A 21,009-nucleotide genomic window follows, 5' to 3' on the forward strand; every position below is an offset into this window, starting at 1 on the left:
ACCCCAGGAGGGAAACAAAGCAGGGAGATAGGGGAGGGTGGCAGACTGTACTCATGGGTGCAGCCGTACACTTGGGTGCAGCCGTACACATGGGTGCAGCCGTACACTTGGGTGCAGTCGGAGCCCGTCTCTGAGCTAGTGCAGGATGCGCCCTCCAGGCCCCCAGGGAAGGACCCAGGGGTTCACACAGCCAGCAGCTCAGGCTCAGGCCCATCACTCTGTGTCCTACGGCCGGACAATATGGTCTCTGAAAGCCAGAGAAGACCCTCCGGCCAGGGAAAGCAGGTTGGCAGGCACCGAAGCAGGGAGAGCAAGGTGACAAAGGCCATTTTCCAGCACCGCCTCTGGCGACCACCAAGGACATGACTCAGTCTCCCTGTGTCTGCGTGTCCTCTTGGGTAGAACAGAAGCTGTGAGAAGAACCATCTCCCAGGGTCCAGGGACGCCCATGAATTTAACCGTCGCAGAGTGCCTACTACAGATGCGGGGGCACCTGGGTGGCTCAGTTGGTTAGGCAACTGCCTTCGGCTCGGGTCGTTTTCCTGTAGTCACGGGACCGAATCCCGCATCAGGCTCCCGCATCAGGACTCCACGGGGAGTCCACTTCTCCCTCTGACCCTCTCCCCTCTCATGTCTCTCTCTGTCTCTCTCTCAAATAAATAAATAAAATCTAAAACAAACAAACAAACAGGTGTAGCCATGTGGAAATGGCCCATGTGTGTCCTCCAGTCGGCTGTATGATCCTTGTGGGCTGATGAACCCGCAGGGCTGACCTCGGTCCACTTCAGGAGGACGCACTGTCTGCTGCCCCGGGACTGAGTGGCACCGGGCGTTTTACGGCAGAATGTTAAAGCTGAGATCCGTGCCGACCGTGGGTCTCAGGGCTAGCCCGCCATCGGATGCCTGCGGCCCCGTGAGTAAGGACTCCTCGGGGTGGGGATGGGGCACAGCGATGTCCGTGGCCATCAGCAGCCCTCAGGCGTGGCCGCTCTCTCCCATTTGAGGGTGAAAGGCTGAGGCCCCAGGGAGTATCCTGCATGGGTCTCCGCATGAACCTGTGGCCGGGCCCTGATCAGCACTGAGGGACCCTAAGGGTCAGGACCCCTGCGAATCCTTGAGCTTTGTCCCCTCTCTTCCAAAGGCAGGCGCGGAGGCTGACCGCAACCTCAATGAGGTCGACAGGCTTCCTGCGGTTTCCTGCAGTTCTCACAGGTTTTGTTCTCCCTCGGAGGTCTGAGGAGTGACCTCGAGCCTGGGGCTGGTGAACTTCCTGGTGACCTTGTCTGGGACGCCCATTTCTCCATCTGTAAGTGGGGGCAGGGATGCCTGTGCCTGCCCCACCCCCACCCCGGCCCGCCTGCTGCAGGGAGAATAAACATTTTCATGGGGCGGGGGAGGGGCTGCGGATTCCCAAGCTGTGCTGGTGCCCCACCCCCATGACTCACCGCACTTCCGGGGGGGCCGCTGGCACCAGGTGGGCCCACGGGTCCAGGACTGCCCTATTCAGAAGCGGAAGTTTAGAAAGTCCCGAGGTATCGATGACGAACAGTCCCCGGGCGTCCCTCCCAACCTGCCTTCTGCCCAGTTCACCGTAACTTGCTGCTTCGGACCCGATGTTCCCTCCGCCGCAAGGGGAGCCCCTCCCGTGTGCGTGCGGCGGTGCCGAGACACCAAACCTCCCGTGAGTGGGACTCCGGCACAGCCGTGGGAGACCAGAGGGCAGAAGGGCTCTCAGAGGTTCCTTAAGATCAAGGCGTGGAGGGGGCAGAGGTGGTGTGTGCGCGTGCACTTATGTGCGAGTGTGTGCATGCCTGCCTGTGCTGACTTTGACAGGTGAATGAGGGAATGCGGGAATGCTTCCCAGAGGAAGTGGACTTGAACTAACACTGAGGGTTAACAAAGATTCCCCAGGAGGAGGCGTGCGGGTCAACACCATGCGGGCGGGAAGCAGGCAGCTCTGCAAGGACTGGAGGCTGCTGGTGCTTCTGCAGGCCTCCGAGCCTGCCCTCGGCTTCACTGCCCTGCAGGCTGCCCTCCAGCCAGGCTCTACTAGCCGGAGGAGCCTTCTGTCCCCACCCTGTGACATCCAGGTTGGCCACCGCCCCTGGCTGACCCCATTCCCATTAGCCCATAGGCACGGATAGCCTGGGCGTACAAGCCCCGTACAGCAGGGAACCTCTAACCCATGGTCCCAGAAGCGTGGTTGCCGCCTGTGTCTGCTTGTCCCTCTAACCACCACCAGGCTTCAGAGAGTCAGGGTAGAGGTGGCCTCATTCCACAGGGGAGTCTGAGCTCTGTGGCCCCGCGTGACACACCATTTCATCAGCCCCAGGGGTCCAGGGTCCACCCCACAGAGACTCTGGCCCCGCAGGAGGCAAGGCACAGCAGTGGAGAGCTCAAAGGCGTGCACATGAAGGCACGTGTCTGCCCATGTCCCCAGCGGCACCTGTGTGCTGGGAGTTTCGACAGGACATGGGCATCACAGCACGTGTGCATGCTGGTTTTAGAATGTGAGTAGGTATGAGTGGGTGTTCGTGTGTCCCCGTGGGCATGGCCCCTGCACGTGTGGGAGGAGACCCCGTTTATGGGCTGGGCACACGGACAAAGCCGTGAAATGCTGAGAATGCTGCAGAGCCCGGGGCGTCTCTGCTGGTCCTCACTGCTCCAGGGGCGCCCAGCCCTGGCCAACGGCTCCAGCCCTCCCTCCCATCAGCCCAGAGCTTCGAGCCCGGGGGCACGTGCCCAGCACAGCTTCCCTCTGCGGGCAAGGGGGGCGGGGGGCGTGAGGACTCACAGGGTTTCCAGCTGCTCCCGGTGCCCCACGTGGGCCTTCTTGTCCCTTGGTGCCCTGCCCGGGACACAAAAGGGGAGGTGAGACATCCTGGGGAAATTGTCCTCGTGCCCCAGCCGGCCATCTCGGGACGGCCTGCTCGTCAGAGTCGGGAGATGCCAACTGTAGGACAGGAGCAGAGTCCGAAGCGCAGGGAAACTACAGCCCCTGCCTTGGGGCTCGGCTTGTCCCGTCTCGGGGGGTAGATGTCAGCGCTGACACTTCATGATATAACCAGAGCTCACGGGACAGGATGGCCCAGGCGCACAGAGACAGCCGGGAGCCCCCTGGGGTCGGAGCCTCCACAGGTCACTCCAAAGGGACCTCTCCAGAAGCCCAAGCAGTGGAAAATGACAAATTCAAAATGCTAAACCGCGTGGTCCCTTACACCAGAGCTGCAGATCAGAGCTGGGAGGGAGGGGTTTCCTGCATCTGAACCACCCCGTGCCCTAACATCGCTTCCCCATCCAGGGGTCCAGAGGCAGCACCCATCCCCAGGGCTGCGTTTTGGGGGGCCTTGTGAGTGCCTTCAGCCCTGGGGCACTGGGCGCGCGGCCCCTGCGGCAGCGCCCCCTGGCGGGCAGCCCCCAAACGCCAGGCACGCGGACCAGTGGAGTGGGGAGCAGGCCATGGGGGGTGGGGGGGGCGGTGGCTGGTGGGGATCCCGCACCTCAGAGCCCACAGGGGGAGAAAGGGTTTCTTACCGGCGCTCCAGTGGGTCCCCGAGGCCCCAGTTCTCCAGGACGGCCCTGGGGTCCCTGCAATGCAACAACCATCAAGGAACTAGGTCACCTCCCTGCTCTTAGTAGAGGGGGTGGGGCAAGGGCACGTGCAGCAGGTTTGATTGGGATCCACAGTGAGGACATCCTCGGAGCCCTGAGGAAGGAGGGACGGACTACATTCAGCTAGCGGGGAGCCTGCCGGTAGACCGTAGAGTTCAGACCTGCCCCCACACGGACCTTGGACGCCCTGTGACAGTGCACAGGCTGAGGGGCACGGGGTGCGGGCCGCAGGACACTCACCGGTTGCCCGGGCACGCCAGGATCACCCTTCTCTCCTTTGGGCCCCTGTTCTCCCTGTTGGAGAAGCACAGCTGGAGCAGACGCGCCCAGCCCTGCCCCGCCCACAGATCAGCCCCCCTGCCCCACCCCGACCCTCTGTCCGCACCTGCCCCTTAGCAAAGGCCACTCCCTCTGCGGGGGGGGTCCTCTCCCCTAGGACCGCCCTTGGATTCTGATGATTCTCACTCAACCTCCAAATCTAAGACCAAGAATCGCTTCCGCAGGAAAGTGGACCCCAGACTCGGGGACTCGCATGGCAGCGCCCTTGTCCTCTGCAGACCTGGCCCACACCCTTCTTAGTAGGGCTCAAGCCGGACTTCCACCCACTCCAGCCCCGAGCCCTGCAAGCGCAGATCATCAGTGAATAATGACGGAAGGAATGTTGAGGGGAGAGACTTTTCTCAGACGCTGAGCCCTTCCCCTTCCCTGTTTGATGGAGAAGCTGAGGAGGAGGCTTTGCTAGAGGGACATGACAGATGGGACTGAACGCGGCACTCTTAATGGCCAGAGTGGGATGTCCAGCCTTTGCTAAAGAAGAGATGGGCCACAGGCAGGAAAAGGGGCACCACGTTGGGGGCTGCCCTGAATAATCTAACAGGGGAGGAGACAGACAGGTCATTCTCTAGATCTGGCGGTGTCATGTCCACGGCTCCCAACACAGCTTCTGGGAAGGTAGAGGGACAAGAGAGCCTCACCCTGCTCCACAAGTGACAGGGAGAAGGTGGGCAGATAGGAGGCTCCATCAGGGGCAGACCTGGATGGCTCAAGCCTCTTTCTTTCCAGAGCCAAAGGGCCATCATGGGAGAGGAGTGGAGACAGTGGGCCATGGTGAAAACAGCCTCAGGTCTAGATCCACAGGACCTGGCTTAGAATTCTGGTTCTCCAGGTGCCGGCTCTATAATGTTGGATGATGTATGTAGACTTCGTGTCCTCTGTGACCATACTGGCAAGCTGGACAGGTGCTCCCTCTTGCACCCAGCATGAGGATTCAGGGACAAAGAGAAGAGGTGGCAGAGATGAACCCCAAGGGGAGACTGGGATGAGGGGTGGTCCGTGGAGCTCTCTGGGGAGAGCAGAGTAACCATAAAGCCTGTACGTCCTTCTACAGGGGTAGGACCTAGAACTGCCCAAGAGCACCACAGGCTGCTTAGGGAGACCCTGGGCTCCGCGCCTGCAGGAAGGCCCCAGGACAGATGGGATGAACACTGCCTGGAGTGGAGAAGGGAGGCCTGCGCGGGCAGAGTCTGAAAGCAAAGGCTTCTGAGCGGGAGGGCTGAAGAGGACCCTGGGAGCTCTAGGAGGCCAACTCTAACACGTGCGTTAGGGAGCGTGGGGGAGGCCTGTGGCAGGAGACGCTGGCAGACAGGCTGCTTCTCTCCCTGTGCACAGGCAGACACGCTTGGAGACCTTGCCCCAGAGGTTCCCACGTGCCCTCCTCTGCCAAGTGACGGGTGGATCCCCCAGTTAGCCTGGGGTGGGGGCCTGGCTGGTTCTTTCTCTCTGCATCGTGTGTGGCATGCAACCTGCATGGTCTACCCTCAGGGAGCTGTGGCCAAGCCTCCCTGAGAGCCCTCTGCGACGTGCTCTGTGGCACTGACGCGGGTGTGACCTCTCTCCCTCCTCGGGAGACGCCATCGCCAACCAGCTCAGGTCACACTCGGGCTCCAAGGACAGCAGCACCTTTCTCCCAGCAGGTTTTCCTCCCAGGAAAGGCCTCATGGTGGGGGTTTTCCAAACTCTTTGGTCTTTGAGTCACTGGCCATACAACCCATAAAGACAAAAGGGCTAATGGGATTATCTTGATGATGTACGGTGGGAGGTGGGGAGGAGGGGCACGGAGGGACTGCAGGTGGCAAGAAGACAGGCTCAGGACCCAGGAGTAGTCAGGCCAGGCCAGGGGAGGGGCCCCTGGGGGCCCAGAGGCAAGGTGCTCCAGCCACTTCCAGCCCTGAGAGTCAGCAGGGAGGCAGGTCTCACTCCAGGAGCACACAGTAGGCGCCCATCCGTAATCACGGAGTGTCTGGCTGTGACTGGCTTCTCTTCTGACTCCTTCAGCTGGGGAGGTCAGCCACATCGACACCCTGTCTGCACTCAGAGTCGTCCCAGCACACTCAGCCCTGGTCGGCGTCCTGAAGATTCTTAGCAGGCTAAGGCGGCAGCGTAAGGCTACCCCAGACCCTTCCCCTGCACCACCTGCTAGCAACCCCCCTGACACCAGTTACAAAGACCGTCTTGAGTTCTTAGCAGCAATTTCCCCCAGCCCCAGGCTGCCTGTCCCTCCTTCATCCAAGGAAGGACTTGACTCCCCCCCAGACCTCCACAGTGCCTCGAGGCCTCCCCAGGCGTGGTCCTCAGCCAGCCCCACAGACCTCTCCATCTCCAGGTAGAGGGAGGTGAGCTTTTCCTTCCGGCCCTCCTCCCCCGATATATTTCCTTGCTTCCTCGTGCCCCAAACTTAGCCACCTGCTCCCTGTGCAGGGACTCAAAGTAGCAGGCTGCAGGAGAGCAGGGGGGTGTCAAACAACACTTTTCGAAACCATCAGTAAAAATTCAGTTACCATGGCGACGAGGCCAGTCCAGAGAGATGCATGCAATAATCCACAATGAGTCTTTTTTTTTTTTTTCCTAAGACACAATTTCCTCACTTTGCAACCTGATGTGGCTTCCTGGTTTCCAGAAGTCTCCGGCCCTGCAGGGACTGACCCCAATGGGGGACACAGAGGGGGTCTGGTAGACCCCCAACTCCCCTTCATGAGTCTTCCAGCCGGAACACCTTGGAAATCACCTTTAACAGAGCAATTCCTTTAAGGAGAGGCTGACCCTGAAGGCCTGTCTCCAGTTGGAGGGGCTCCGAGCAGGCCCGAGGGAGGGAGACCCAGAGGACCGAGGGGAGGGACCAACGTGGGGTAGTGTGATGTGAGCTGCCGCCATCTGGGCAAGCTGAGTCTGAGCAGCCGGTGGGGACAGCCACTCTGGCCAGACACGGCCTTACAGGGGACAACCCCACCTCGGTTCCTAGCTCCAAAGCAGGTTCTCTGCAACCTGCTTAGCCCTGCTAACCCACGAGACATCATCCGTGAAATGGGGCACATCTGTATGCTTCAGGGACATTCAGTGCTGCCCGACTGGCACCTGACATGTGGGACACTTTCCTGACTCTGTGCCTTTGAGTCCTTTATCGTCGGAGAATAGAGGACACAGCCAAGAGGCCTGCAAATCTGTTCTCTCCCAGAGGAGACTCCCAACGACTTCTGAAGTCCTTGCCGCCTGGTGACACCCTGACCAGAACTCCCCCTCCCAATCTCTCCTCCTGAGAAGTTCAAAGAGCTCCTCCTTCTGCCAGGATCTCAGCTGCTGGCTCAGTCCCCCTGCTCCCACCTTTCCTGTCAGATACAGGATTCGCTGCAGCTTCTCATGTGTATCTAGTTGACACGGAGCACAAGTAGAAAGCAGCTATGGAAAGAGAGGTCTGCAGGCTCTCAGCAGCCGTGTGGCCTGGACCAGCATGCCACGTCCCAGGAGCAGGAAACCCCTTCCATCCTGAGGGCATGGGGATAAGCCAGCATGTGCCCCTGGCCTCAGTGCCAGTGAGAGCAAGAGAAGAGCCTGGAGACACTTATTTTCCTGAGAGGGGAGAAAAACTTCCTAGTGGTTGCAGTGAGGGTCCTTGTCTGCCAAGGGCCAGTCTTTACGAGAAGCCCCAAGTGCTCCCTCCACTGGCCGGGTCTCCACTGTCCTCTCTCAGAACGGCCGCTCCTAGACCCAGTCCCACGTCAGTCCCCAGGTCCCCTTCAGTGCCCACATCCTCAGTAATGCCTGAGGCATCCTTCAGTCCACTGCCCCCGCGCTCAGCCCTGTTCTCTAGACCCCCAGCTCTTCGAGCAGTGGAGAACCAGCTTCCCCCAAAGAGAGGGCCCTCAGCCAGAGGAGGGGTCCTCCAGGCCGCTGCACCCCCCCGCCTGGCACTGGAGCCAGGTCCTTGCGGGGCCCGTCCCCACCCCAGCTGCCAGGACAAATCTGGAAGCACAGCTGCTGGGCAACCCAATGTGGTGCAGCCATGTCAGGACCCAGAGCACATGAGCATCGCAGGCCTGGCTGGGGGGCACCTGCAACCCCGGGGGACCATAGCTACTTACTGGCATCCTTGGGTGTGGAGTGAAAAAGGACGTCTGCAAAAGAAACCACATAGATGAGAGAAGCGTGACTCTACTGTCTCAACCTGCCTCTAAGGGACGGACCAAGTGGGAGACAGGGCCCCAGGGCTTCCCGGAGTGACTGTTAGCGTGGACAGACACCGTCACCGATCACTCTCCAGTCCCTGAGTGGCAGTCGAGGCAGTGTAGAAAAGTGCTTTGGGTAGATGGTGAACCCCCCACCCCAAATACCTGTGGGACCACCTGTCAGCTTCTATTCCCTCATTGGTACAGTGGGGGCAGAAACCTCCACCACTCAGGGTACCGGGAGCTGATATGGAGAGGCTGTGCATGTGGTCAGAGCCTGGGACCCTGGGCCCCCCAAGCCACTGCCACCACCAGCATCTGCTGGCAATGATGCATGTGAGGAGGAAACCAGGGGAGGCGTGATCCAGGCAGGGGGAACCAACATATGCAAAACTCTTTATCCCGGCATGTAGAGCACCGTGGGCAGCCCCTGTGTGGCCCTCCAACCCCATCCTTTGTCCACACCATGTTTAGTGCATCACAGTCTTCAAGGCTTCTTGGGCCACAGGACATTTGCATCTGCTGCTCCTCCAGTCAGGAATGTACTGTCCTCCTCCCTTTATCTAGCTGACTGGAGCCCATCCTTCAGGCCGTTTTTCAATGTCATGTCTGCAAAGACCCCCCTACCCCTCCACCACTCAAATATAAATTAGGTCCCCTTACTCTTCTCCCCGACTGTGCCGCACTCTTCCCTCTGCTGGCATTCACTAGACTTTGTCACATATGTGTACCAGCACCAGCAGGGGACTAGGTCTGTCTCCCTGACTAGGCTGATGCTCCGGGGCTCCTAAACCTCATCAGTGCCAGGCTCATGGCAGGTGTTCAAAAAAATAGTGACTGAACAAAAGGACATCATGGGTTCTAGTCCAAAACCACGATGAAGTTAAAATAGAAGGACAAAAACAAGCTTTTTCAAATACACCTTGCCTTCCATATTATCCCCCAAGACTAGTCTCTTCTCCAGAAGAAACCACGGTTTCTCAGTTTAGTAAAATTTTCTATATATTTCCATGCAATTTTGAAAGTATAGAAACACAGGAATTTGCACAAGAATTATACAAATATCATCAGCAAGCACATGGTTATCCATCCTCGTTTATAAGGAGAAACCCACATGTTTTTCACAATAATGAAGACGTAGATCATTTGTATTCCCTGCATCATGCGTAAGAAAATTGGAGGCATGTAAACTGCTTAACGGCACTTCCACCACTAGTGAACATGCAGCGGGAACCATCCCACCCGGGTGGATCTGGGAGGCCATGCTCATTCCTCTACGCATCTCCCATGAGCATCAGTATCTTTCCGGGGCCAAATACATTGTGTGTGTGTGTGTGTGTGCATATGCACATGGGTCTATTTTTATCAACTAGGAATCCACAGAATGTATATTCTGTGGTTTACTTAATTCTCTGATTATGTCATGTAGGTTGCCTATAATATTTCATTATCAGCAAAACTACAATGTACATCTTTGTACATACTTTTTCAAATACACACAGTGTAAATATTTCTCTGGGATAGATGCCTGGGAATGAAATTTCTAAGCTAACAGGTACATACTTTATATGTGAATGCTGAGGAACTTCTCAATTCAGTGTTACCGATTTGCCCTCACACTAAATAATCGTGCTCATTCCCGCGCATGCTTTGCAGCATTAGCTGTTTCTGATATATCGCAAAGTTTTATATGAATGGTTCCGACTCTGAATTTGATTCTAAGGTTCTTCTGACATCCTTATGGAATTGTTGAGTCTCGTTTTGATAGGCATGTGTATGGGGAAGAGATTGAGCTCTGGAATAATAATTTAATGTACATAAAACCACAGACTAATATTCTCTGTCCCACTGCAAATGGAATTTCTGGGTGTTCAGGCTCTCAACTCCTGGCCTCCAGACTTGCCTAACCATGGCCAGCACTGAAGACACATTCAATTTCCCTGAAATCAACTGATCAAAGAATAGAATATTAAGGCTGGAAAGAAGCATTAAAATGAAAAAAAAAACCCACCCAAAATATGCCCCCCTATTTATAGAGCAGTTGTTTTTAATTTGCTATCATGTAACCAGAAACTGGACTATGTACCTGTTGTGATCTCAGTTCATTTTCACCAGAAATGTACAAGACAGCTGGGTATGATAGTTTTTCTTAACAGGAGAATTTGGTGGTCTTTGAATTAAACAATGTATCTAAGACTGCAGTGCCAGAGGATGGCAGAGCAGGGACTCGGGAACTCAAACCTGCTTTTTTCTGGCTCTGAAGCCCAGTCTTGCTCACCACTCAACACCAAGCACAGCTACTACGTGGAAACATGCGTCATGGTTATATACCCAATTCTGCAGTCTTACTCTGATCAAAGTTACTCCCCCACCCCACCTGTTTCTTGTCTCTGGACCTCAGTTTCCCCATATGTAACAGCAGGGAGGGTAGGGACGTACTGTGTCTAGCCAGTCACTATGCTTGCTGCATAAAATATGTCAATAAGCACCAGGTGGTTCTTAAAGAAGCTCATGTATTTCTGGATTGTAAGACCTAGGAATAAGCCTAGCTACTGGCAATCTCCATTAGAAAGATATTTATAACTGAGGATGTGGGAGAAAGGGGGCTGCCCCATGGCTGAGGGGTTCTCAGAAAGAGTGAAGATGAGAAAAGAGTAACTTACAGTTCCGGGCAACCCAGGGGGGCCTGCGGGGCCAGCTGCACCCTGGGAGAAAAAAACAAAAAATAAATGACCATGAATCCTTCTGCCAACTCTGCTTTCCCCAGACAAGAGAATCACCCAGTCAGTATCTATCTTGTTAGATTCTGAATCATCAAATATTTCAGACATAAACCTTATGTTCTGAGAATTATCTGTGCTAAGAGGAGTAGCCGTACATCTTCTCTCTCAATCCACCCTGGTCCGCTGTGAATACGGAAAAGAGTGATCCATGATCCATCTTGTTAAGGACACTGAGTTCCTGCTTACTAACGATGCCGCCAACATCCCCACTCTGGGCCCTTGGGTACAAAGACAGAAGGGCCCATGGGCCCTGTCCCAGCTCGAGTGGAGGGGACAGGCTCTTCTCAGGAGACAGAGGGGACAATTCGACAATCCCGTAAACAACACAAGTCTGGGAGTTAAACCTCCTGAGTTTTCAACCTCAATCCACCATTTTATACATTTGACCTCATTGGGCTTCTTCACCTCTTTGTAAAATAATGATAAAGGTTCACACCTCACAGCATCACGGGGGCACTGACGGAGCTTGTCTTCAGCAGGGCCCAATAAGGGGGAAATTGTTCTACTTTGACCTGAGGCAAGGGGGCCCCTGGGCTGCTCCCTGTAGGAGGAAGTGCAGGGAGCAGACACAGTCCCCAAAGCCTGTCACTCCACGAGCGCCACAGGATGCCAGGGCATGCAGGTCTGTGCCCGTGTGTGTTCCTAGTGGCCCCGGGTTAGGTCTGATGCAGGCCTTCCATGCACAGTTAGTGAGAAAATGAATGAATAAAACCGGCTTAGAAAAGGACAAGGCCAGTCCTGGTAAGCAACAATGATACAAAGTTATTGTTTCTATCTGACTTCGTTGTTATACAGTATTTAATTCTAGTTACTGAGTTATATTTTCTATAGGTATTAACTCATTTACTCTCCGTAGAAAGGGCTATAATGCAGATTACTTTGGTGTTTCTATTTCACAGATGAGGACACTGACGCCTAACGTTCACTCCCCTGCTCAAAGTCACACAACAGAGCCTGGTTTTGAGCTCAGAATCCAAGCAGCACTGCCTTCACCAAAGTTCTAGAAGATTTTTTTTTTTTTTTTCAGAAAGAAAAACACTTTCTCGGTGTTATTGGCATTACCCAACTTTACTTAATTATTCTCCTGACACTGACTTCCTCCTGTTCTAGAAACAAGCTCGTTTAAACCAGTTTACACCACATTAAAAACTCCAAATCATCAAAGCTGGGTGTTTTCTGATGATAAAGGAAATTCTCAACGTTTCAGGTGTCTGGGCCTTGCTCCTGGGCTCCCAGGGAAGCTAGACTTCCAACATCTGCCAGCGTCAGAATGACTCAGCAAAACTTCAAAGCATGCGCTCTATTTCTGCCCCAGCACACACTTTACATCTGCTTTGTTAAAAAGAAATAAATAAATAAAATAAAATAGAATAACCAAAAAGGGAACATTCCAAATGTAAAGGTAAGAAAAACAATACAAGACCTCCCTGGTTCCCTTCAGTTGAGAGTCACACAGCCTTGCCCATACTGAAAACGTAAGATACAGTCTGTAACTTTGTGGAAAGTCCTTCATCGCGATGGTCAAATACAATCCTGCCCCAACTGTCTCTTCCCTGAAGGAGTCTCTTCTTTGTGAAGATTGTGTATCTCGGCAGCTGTCCTAACGTGGGCTCAAATAAACCTCTTTTCCTTTCTCTATAAAAAATTTTAAAGAAAGGTTTGGTGTCGACACTAGGGAACCTGTGAATGTGTATTAAGGAGGAGAGGCCTGGCGTAGAGACAGGTCTCCAATCCAGAGAGCCTAAAGACTGCCTTTTGGGTAGAGCCAGCCCCTCCCCAGCACTGTGGGGTCAGGCAGGACCAGCAGGTGGGACGGGGAAGACCCCAGACTCCTCTGTGCGGCTGCAGTGGGTCTATGAGCTCCAGAGTTTACTAGATGGTGGGTTCAGATCCCAGCTCTTCCATGAAACGTGGGCCCTCAGCAGCCCGTGCAGAGAAAGGTGAGCACTGTACCCACTTTCCAAGATGCCACGGGGCTGAAATGCTCATAGCCAGCGGTGGGGAGGGATAGACTAAAACAGAGACAGGGAAGTGCAAGACATAGTCAGAAGGGGACAATGTTGCTTTAATGTCCTATTTTGGATTTTTGACCAGAATCGTCTATTATTACATATCTCTCTGGAGAAAAGAGAGGCAGGGCGGATTTTCTGGAAGCTTGAATGTGATTCTGCCATGGGCTCCGCAGCTCCGTCAAAGCAATAAACAGAGTTTTATGGTCTCGTGAAGCCCTTTGCTTCTTGGAAATGACTTTCTCAAATGAAAATGGTGATTCCAAACACCCGCGAGGGCTGCGGGCCTGGGCAGCTTGCCACGTAAAGCCCCTTCTGTTTCTGGGTCACCATTTCTAGATGACAGGTCTGTCCAGAGTAAAGTCCTCTGCCTCCAGCCCAAGAGAGAAGCCGGGGGGAGGCCCCTCCTGGAACCCAGAAACTCCAGGAGGGGCAGGGTTGCCGAGAACGAGGAATTGGAGGGGAAGACAGTGCAAACGTGGGGCACGGAGGCAGGGGGAGCACTGAGCCGGAGAAGAGGAGAGGCAAGTCCCCTGGGGCATGTGCTGCCTTCGCTCGCGTGCTCATGGGCCGGGCCAGCCCGAGGCACAGCTCTGCTGAGAGCCAGGACGCAGAGCTGACCCGCTGGCGGGGTTCAGATCTAGACCGCAATGAGCTCCATTCGTGCACCCCTGGGAAAGCAATGTGGCCTGTCTGTGCCTCACTGTTTCCTCATCTGTGAAGCAGGGATGCTGCTGGTAACGCCCCCCCCCCCCCCCAGGGTCGTCCTGAGATCACCGAAGTCACTACACGGGCGGTGCTCCGGGCCATCCCGACTCACAGAAGTCTGTGGCACTCGCTCCACACACGGGACCGGAGTCACGCGGCCCAGCAGCCCTCGGAGGGAGGACTCGTGGAACTGTCGCCGAGGCGGCAAGCCACGGCACAGGGAGGTGGGACAAGGGGCTCAGAACCGCCTGGCGGGTGGAAGCCAGCCGACTGTGACCCGGGTCACAGCGTTGACTCGGAGACCGAGACCCTCTCCTCGGCCCTGCAGGCACCGCACACGCACACAGCACAGCACAGAGCCGTGGCCAGTCCAGGGGGCCCATGAGCAGGAGGCCAGCAGTGCTTCTTACCTTTTCACCTGGGTCACCTTTCAGTCCCGGGAGGCCCAGCCCACCTTTCTCTCCCTGCAGTGAAAGAGGAACTTAGAATACAGCAGAACTCAACCCCTGCCTCTTCCACTGAGAGCAAGTGGGCCTCGGGCAAAAAACCCTGTTTCCCGTTGACCTGCTCCAGCCTTATCGGTAGGTGTCCAGCTGAACGCAGCTCAGGGCTCGCCGTCAGGGAGGGGGAAGGGTCTGCCCCCATCAGGCACCCGACACGGTGCCCTCCCCTGCTCCCGCCCCTTCATCGGATGACGCCCGCCTTTGCAGACTGATCTCCCAGTCCCTGACCCTTTGCTGCAGCGGATGGGCCAGAGCAGCCGGAGCCCCTTCCTTTCCTCTTCCATAAACCTGGCGAAATACTCCCCAACCCTAGCCCAGGCCACCCGTGCCGCAGGGACGGACCCCAGAAGGGGCTGCTCTGCGAGGACACAGGTGAGGGGCCGCCACTTACCGGCTGTCCTTTCTCTCCCCGCAGGCCCGGGAACCCTGGAGCTCCCGGGAGACCGGCCTCTCCCTGTGGAAACAATAGGGCGCCTCTGTCCACTTGGATCTCGGCGAGGAGGCCACGCCACGCCCCAGCTGCGTGCTCTCCCCCAGAGATCTCTGGCTCCCCGGGGCTGGTGCGGAAAGCAAAGAGGTTCTAGAGATCCTGCTCTGGGGCGTCTCCAAGCTCCTTCTCACTTCAGTCAATTCCTTCACCAGGAAACCATGCTGCCTGTCCCGGGGTTTCCTCCTCCACCGTCTCCTCTAGGACAATGATCACCTCCTCGCCACCTTTCCTGGCATCCCCCCAAGTGTGAAGAGGAGCCGCTCTGCTGCCCGCCCGCCCACGCCTGCGCGCCACTGCTCACGGCACCTGCCCCGGGCTCGTGGTTGATGGTGGTGACCCCAGCATGGAGATGGAGGCGTGGGCGACCATCATGGGGTGAATCAACGAGTGTGTGAGCCCCCAGAGGAGAACAGATACAGGCCTAGAGCATAACAGCGACTGAGTGCATTGAATGAAGAACGAATGAATGACGCTATGAACACACACACCTTCTCTCCAGGTCGGCCCGCCAGGCCCTGCTCCCCAACTTCTCCCTGGAGACAGAACAACAGACACCCCATTATTTTCCGCTCACGCTTGCAGAGGTGGCTGCCGTGCCCCGGCCGGCCCCCCCACATCCCCAGCACCGGCCACAACTCTGGCTTCTCGAGCGTGTGCGTAGCAGGGTCGCAACCCCTGCTCAAGGCAGCAGACCCTACCCAGCAGCGGGGCTGTGGAAACCCCAGCATCTGGCATTTCCAGAGGCTCCTGCACACCCTCTCCTATCCCCTCTCACTTCCCCCAAGAAACATCTGCTAGAATCATCCCAATGGGAGTTTACACAGGTCAATCTGTTCATCCTGAATCTAAAAGCATCATGATTCGGAACAATGGGTAACGGGGGGGGGGGGGTGGTGTGGCAAACTGTGCCTTGCAGGTCCAGCCCACTCAGAGCCGTTAGCACATGCTGTAGGGACCCCAGGCCCCACGCCGGGGCCCACGATGGAGGAGAAGCCACTGGTGAGCGCATCCACGCTGACCCCCGTCCCGTGGTTGCTGATCAGATCAGACTTCTTGGAAAGCACCGGCAAACCCGTGGTTAGAGGCGGAGGAGAGCTTTGTACTTCCTCCCCCGTGGTGTGTCTCCATAAAGGCAGGTCTTGGGTGAAATTCTGGTAAACATCCATGCTTACGTCAGAAAGCCAACCCCCAAATATCTACTGGTTCTAGCGGATCGGATGCGGTGTTTTCCTCAACCTTTACTGCTCCTGACTTGCGTTTTGCGGTCACGTTGAAGAGGGAGGCACAGGCCCAGAGACCTCCCAGGACATCAGGCTGCTGTGTTAACCAGATCCCTACAAATCACAGACACGTGTGTGTGTGTGTGTGTATATGTGTGTGTGTGGTAGCAGGGAGGGACTATAATTTCTACTAAGGATGTGTCTTGAGAACCACTAATTTCTTGAATGACCATTTCTAACACCCACGATGCTATTGAGCAGAATGTTAGTGTAGATTTCCATAAGGAAATCCGGTTTTCTGGTAAGCAAACGGACACACAGATGAATGAATGAGCAGGTACGCGTACACATAATGCATTTCCCTGAACCGTGCCAGACTCGGTTGGTGCTGAAGGCCGGCATGACCCCCTCTGGTCAGAGAGGAAGGTAAGAAAGAAAGAAAAGGTAACCCACAGCCTCTGTGAGCATGAAGCCATTAATCACACGTTTGATCTTACAGCTGTGGGGCCACCAGGGGACCCGGCACTGGAGTGAGCACAGATAGAGATTCTCCACGTGCTCCGATCCCCATGGATTCCCAGTGTTTACAGGCACAATTAGGAGGAACCGCTCTAACAGGAATTGTGTAAGTACCTGCCCTTCAAACTGTCACTTTAAATCTGCAAAGACAATAATACCTCATCTGTGGGAACTGCCGTTTCCAGGCTAAGAAAGGCAGCGTGCCTCTGGTTGGCTTCGAAGGCATTCTGAAAAGCTTTAGAAGTGCCCCCTGGATTCGTGCCATGAACCCTAAATCAGAGGCACCGTGCATGGGGAGGACTGGGCGGCGTCTTGAGTTCCTGATCCGTGAGCCTACAATCCAGCCCCGTTCCCTGATGGGCTCCGAAACCCAGTGTCCACGACTCACCTGTAATCTCGGGAGACTTTTATCTTCAGGTGGCATTTTGTCAGAAAAAATAACAAGACCCCAAGCCAGATGCTTTTTGAGGCTATAAAGGATGTTGTAAAGCTATCATAGTGGCAAAAATTCTTACTTTCGAACTTCCTAGAGCAATGTTTTAAACATATTGCCAGAAATCGGGCAAAACCACATGTGAGCTCGAGTAGTAGGCTTTTCTGTTCGAATCTTCCAGCTGTTAGAAATCACCAGAAGTATAAAACGCGCAGACAGAATGACGGCAGAAATCCCCAAGGCCGCCCCTGGGCTCTGCCCAACACTCCTTGCCCCCAGCAGCCGCTCCCGCAGACCCGTGCACGGGGCGAGCCTTCTTCCAAACACCACCAGACAATGCTGGAGTTCACATGCTCGAGCCTAGGACTTGCCAGTTTATAAATCTGAGATAACACAGCTCTTCAAGTATGGCTGACTCCCTAAAATCTACCAGGTCAAGTCAGCCAACCCACGCAAACGTGTTAAGCCTTTTCCGGAAAAGGGCAGAATTTCAACAAGGCACTAAAATGTGGCCTGGGTGCTCCTACTAAGGTTCACCACACAAATACCTGATATGCACAGAGACAGCTCGGTAAGTTACAGATTACTATATTTCAATGACTTGGGGAGCAACATAGGTTCTTTTTAAAACACTTATGTTGGGGCGCCTGGGTGGCTCAGTAGGTTAAGCATCTGCCTTCAGCTCAGGTCATGATCTCAGGGTCCTGGGATCAAGCCCTGTATTGGGCTCTCTGCTCAGCAGGGAGCCTGCTTCCTCCTCTCTCTCTGCCTGCCTCTCTGCCTACTTGGGATCTCTGTCAAGTAAATAAATAAAATCTTTTTAAAAATTAAAAAATAAAAATAAAACACATATGTTGCTTCTTAAAATAGGAAGAACAGTTTCGTAAGGGGCAATGGGGCCCCTCACTGGGCACTAGTGGCCACTAAGGGGGCATGAGGCTGAGCTTCCGGCATCTGGAATCCTGACTGGGAAGTTTCCTAGTGGACCTCGGGAGGTTCTTTCCACATCTCAGCCAACTTGGGTGTTCTCAGCTTATCCAGGTGCGTTTTAATCTGTGCTTTCCCTGTTCTGTTCTCTGCTGGTCTCCCAACCAACAATCACTTCCTAAAAGCAGGAGGCACCGCCAGGGCCCCGTCTCTGCCCTGGGGCACCCTCCCTGGCCAGTGGCCCGGTCCTGCCTTCCCGAGGAGCCTGTGTTGAGGCCAGGTCTGTGCTGAGCTCTTGCCGAGCTGAATCTGATATTCATCCTCTGGGCAGTAAATCTTTACTGAGCACCTGCCCAGTGCCTGGCCGCGTCTGGGAACGGGGAGCAGACGTGACAAAGACCCAGGCACTGCTGCCCTTGACAAGTTCATGACCCGGTGAAGTGCAGGGCACCATGGGGTACAGGGACAGCGGCCTGGAAATCCCCGGTCCCCACAGACTCCCCTAGAGCCCCAGCACCTGTGCACACACACACAGGGCACTGCACACACACACATGGTCCAGCCCGCTCTCCCTGGGGCTCACTGCATTCCGAGCCTAGGGCCAAAGCTGAGATCTGAGCCCAGGACCTCAAGATAAAAGCAGACCCTGCCACCCGTGACGTGGGGTTTTGAGGGACACCCAAACCCCCACATGAGTGCCCTATCCCAGCACAATGGGGAATGGTCTCTGCCCATCCCACAGCTCCTGGCACCTGCCGGAGGCACAGCGGGCTCATCGCCACAGACCACATCAGCCAGAAGTCGGGTTGGGCGTTAGGGAGCACCGGTAGGGAGGGGAGGAGGGACGCAGACAGACAGACAGACAGATGGAGAGGAGTCCCTGTCGCTCATTGCTGCCAGGACAAACTGGACAGCCACAAGTTCTTCCCAAGGCCACACCTACAGGTCTCCTAGAAACCTGCCCACCCCTGCTCCCTCCATCCTAGGCGTCGTGTGATCCTTCCCACCAGGTGTGGCTGTCCCTGCTGGACCCCCACCCTCCATCCTTCCAGCGCCCCGAGTTCATGGCGCTGCCAGGCCCCCGCTGACCGCCGGTGCCCACCCCACCAGGTGTGGTTCACACAACCCCGAACACAACACACAGCAGACCCCATGGGCGGGGAGGAGGCGGCATCCATACCCTGGGGCCGGGTTTTCCAGGCAGACCGTCTTCTCCTCTCTCTCCTGGCTGGCCCTGGAAGGAACGCGCAGAGAGGTTGGCAGGAGAGCGCCGGGCTGGGGAGTCCCACTCAGCACGCATCACAGGCTGGTCAACGTGGACAACCTCTGGTTCCTCCGCAGCGCTGGCCCCTGCCCTCCGCCCCACCACGGTGACCAAAACGGCGGCTCGTACCACCTCTTAGATTCCCTGCTCCACGCCTCTGTTGTTTTATTTCACAGAAACATCACTGAGGAGAGACGGGGCTCTTCTCTCTCTCACTGAGAGACTTGGGGTACGGGAGATGTCACGTGAGCGATTTGGGGACCACAAAATACTGGGTTCACACTTTCCTTTGTCGTGAAAGACAAGGAAGAAAGATGACTATTCTCCTAAACACCCATAAAATGAAGCTAAATCCATACGTATTCGGTCGTCGGTCATAAAAAAGTTGACTTTCCAAGTTACTTATTAAAGGGGTGATGGATGTTCTCATAAGATTGAAAAGCTGCCTGTCACGGACCGTCGGCTCGCACACCGAGCGCACGCGTGTTTCATAGGAAAGAATCAAGCTCACTGGTGGAAATATTTATTACGTGGTCTTGTGGCTGTTCGTCTGCCATGTGTGAACTGGGAATTTGCTTCCCGATTTTATGATACTTAAACCCAGACTATGTTCTTAATGAGCCTCCTATAAGGAGCCCCACCAGAGTATTTTTAAAATTAAAGTCTCTTATGTTATGCGCATCCAAAAGTTGTTCCTCCCTGCAAATACGTACGTATTTCTAACAGGTTCATTTTAAAGCCTGAGAATTCCAAATCCTTCCCCCGTTACCTAAACAGAACTAAAGGAGGGGCCCACGTCGGACCTGGTGAATCCCAACATTCCCGAGTCCCAGGCAGTCAGTGGATTTTAGCGTGTTCCAACCACCCAACATCTCTTTGCTCTGCTGTTTGGGTCCCAAACTCCCGCGACCCCCGTAAGCACCAACCTTGGGTCCCGGCAGGCCTGGCGCCCCCTGCTGTCCATCCTTTCCAGGTGGGCCCTGGCACAGGGAGAAGAAGAGAGCATAACGAGAGGCACGTTTGGGGCGCACTGCACTGAGTTGCTTAGAGCCAGGAGCTGGGACACGCCTGCCTTGTGGGGGTGCCCTCTCCCAGTCCCACTGCCGTGTGTGCCCACGAGTGGCCAGCTAGAAGAGCCTGGTCACCTCCAAGGTGGACCCATGCAGGACGGGGAAGAGTGGGGGTGGGGATGCTCCGGGACACTCACCGTCAGCCCGGGGTGCCCAGGTTTTCCCGGGAAGCCGATCTCTCCAGGCAAACCCTGAGAAGGGAACCACATGGAAGCGGTCAGCCTGGCCTCTTTGAAGCATCGGAACATTTCCCCCAACGCCTTGCCTGGCACCGTCCCAGGCGTCTGGCTCTGATGAGGACACCAGGTGCGGATAAACCTCGGGGCTTCTGACTGTCCTTACTGTGGGCCACGGCGAAGCACAGAGCTGTCCCTCCATGTCCGGTCTGCGGTTGGGGCCACCACATCGGCTCCCACCTGGCAGGAAGGACGCATGGCCTGGCCTCCCTCGGCTGGGTGCTGGGTCTGCCCCACCCCCTCTGCCCACAGGGGGCCTTTTCCGCTGCACAGAAGTGTGTGTGAGGAGGAGGTGACCAGTGTCTACCATCAGCTCCAAACCACAAACTAGGAATGGGCATCGCTAGACTAACACAGCCCCTTCAGCGTGTCTGTCTCTCGCAGCAGCCCACTAACATGCTGCATGGGCTCAAGGGGTATTTCACGCCCCCTCTCAGGGCCTAGACACGCCAGAGGCTGGGGCGCGGCCGCAGGAGGGGTCCTCCTGTTCACGCCTCTGTTCTTCTCTCAGGTGAAGGACAGACGGCCACACACCAGGTGTTACTGTTCCCACGGGCCATGGAGCCCGCCCCCAGGTGCCCTGCAGAAGAAGACCAGAGCCACGCCTACCGGGGGACCTCCGGGTCCGGGGGGTCCTGGGACGCCAGGCGGTCCTGGAGGGCCCTGTAAAGAAAGAACGGGCGTGGGTTACAACCGCGCATGGGGCAGCCTCCTGGGGCCAATATCCTGAGAGAGG

At 55.8% G+C, this 21,009-nt stretch overlaps 1 protein-coding gene across 1 annotated transcript in view; it reads right to left on the minus strand.

Annotated features, from left to right (window-relative positions):
• The window catches only part of COL22A1 (collagen type XXII alpha 1 chain), a 234,856-nt gene that overhangs the window by 83,321 nt on the left and 130,526 nt on the right, over positions 1-21,009 (minus strand). The window contains exons 24-36 of the mRNA XM_032316558.1: positions 20,883-20,936; positions 20,175-20,228; positions 19,894-19,947; positions 18,884-18,937; positions 15,093-15,137; positions 14,506-14,568; positions 14,022-14,075; positions 10,775-10,816; positions 8,028-8,060; positions 3,853-3,906; positions 3,535-3,588; positions 2,795-2,848; positions 1,446-1,499 (exon numbers count right to left, since the gene is read on the minus strand). Of these exons, the coding sequence (XP_032172449.1) occupies positions 1,446-1,499; positions 2,795-2,848; positions 3,535-3,588; positions 3,853-3,906; positions 8,028-8,060; positions 10,775-10,816; positions 14,022-14,075; positions 14,506-14,568; positions 15,093-15,137; positions 18,884-18,937; positions 19,894-19,947; positions 20,175-20,228; positions 20,883-20,936 (669 nt within the window). The remainder of the gene's footprint in view (positions 1-1,445; positions 1,500-2,794; positions 2,849-3,534; positions 3,589-3,852; positions 3,907-8,027; positions 8,061-10,774; positions 10,817-14,021; positions 14,076-14,505; positions 14,569-15,092; positions 15,138-18,883; positions 18,938-19,893; positions 19,948-20,174; positions 20,229-20,882; positions 20,937-21,009) is intronic.

This window comes from Mustela erminea, chromosome 16 (genome assembly GCF_009829155.1).
Source record: "Mustela erminea isolate mMusErm1 chromosome 16, mMusErm1.Pri, whole genome shotgun sequence".
NCBI classification, from domain to species: Eukaryota; Metazoa; Chordata; class Mammalia; order Carnivora; family Mustelidae; genus Mustela; species Mustela erminea.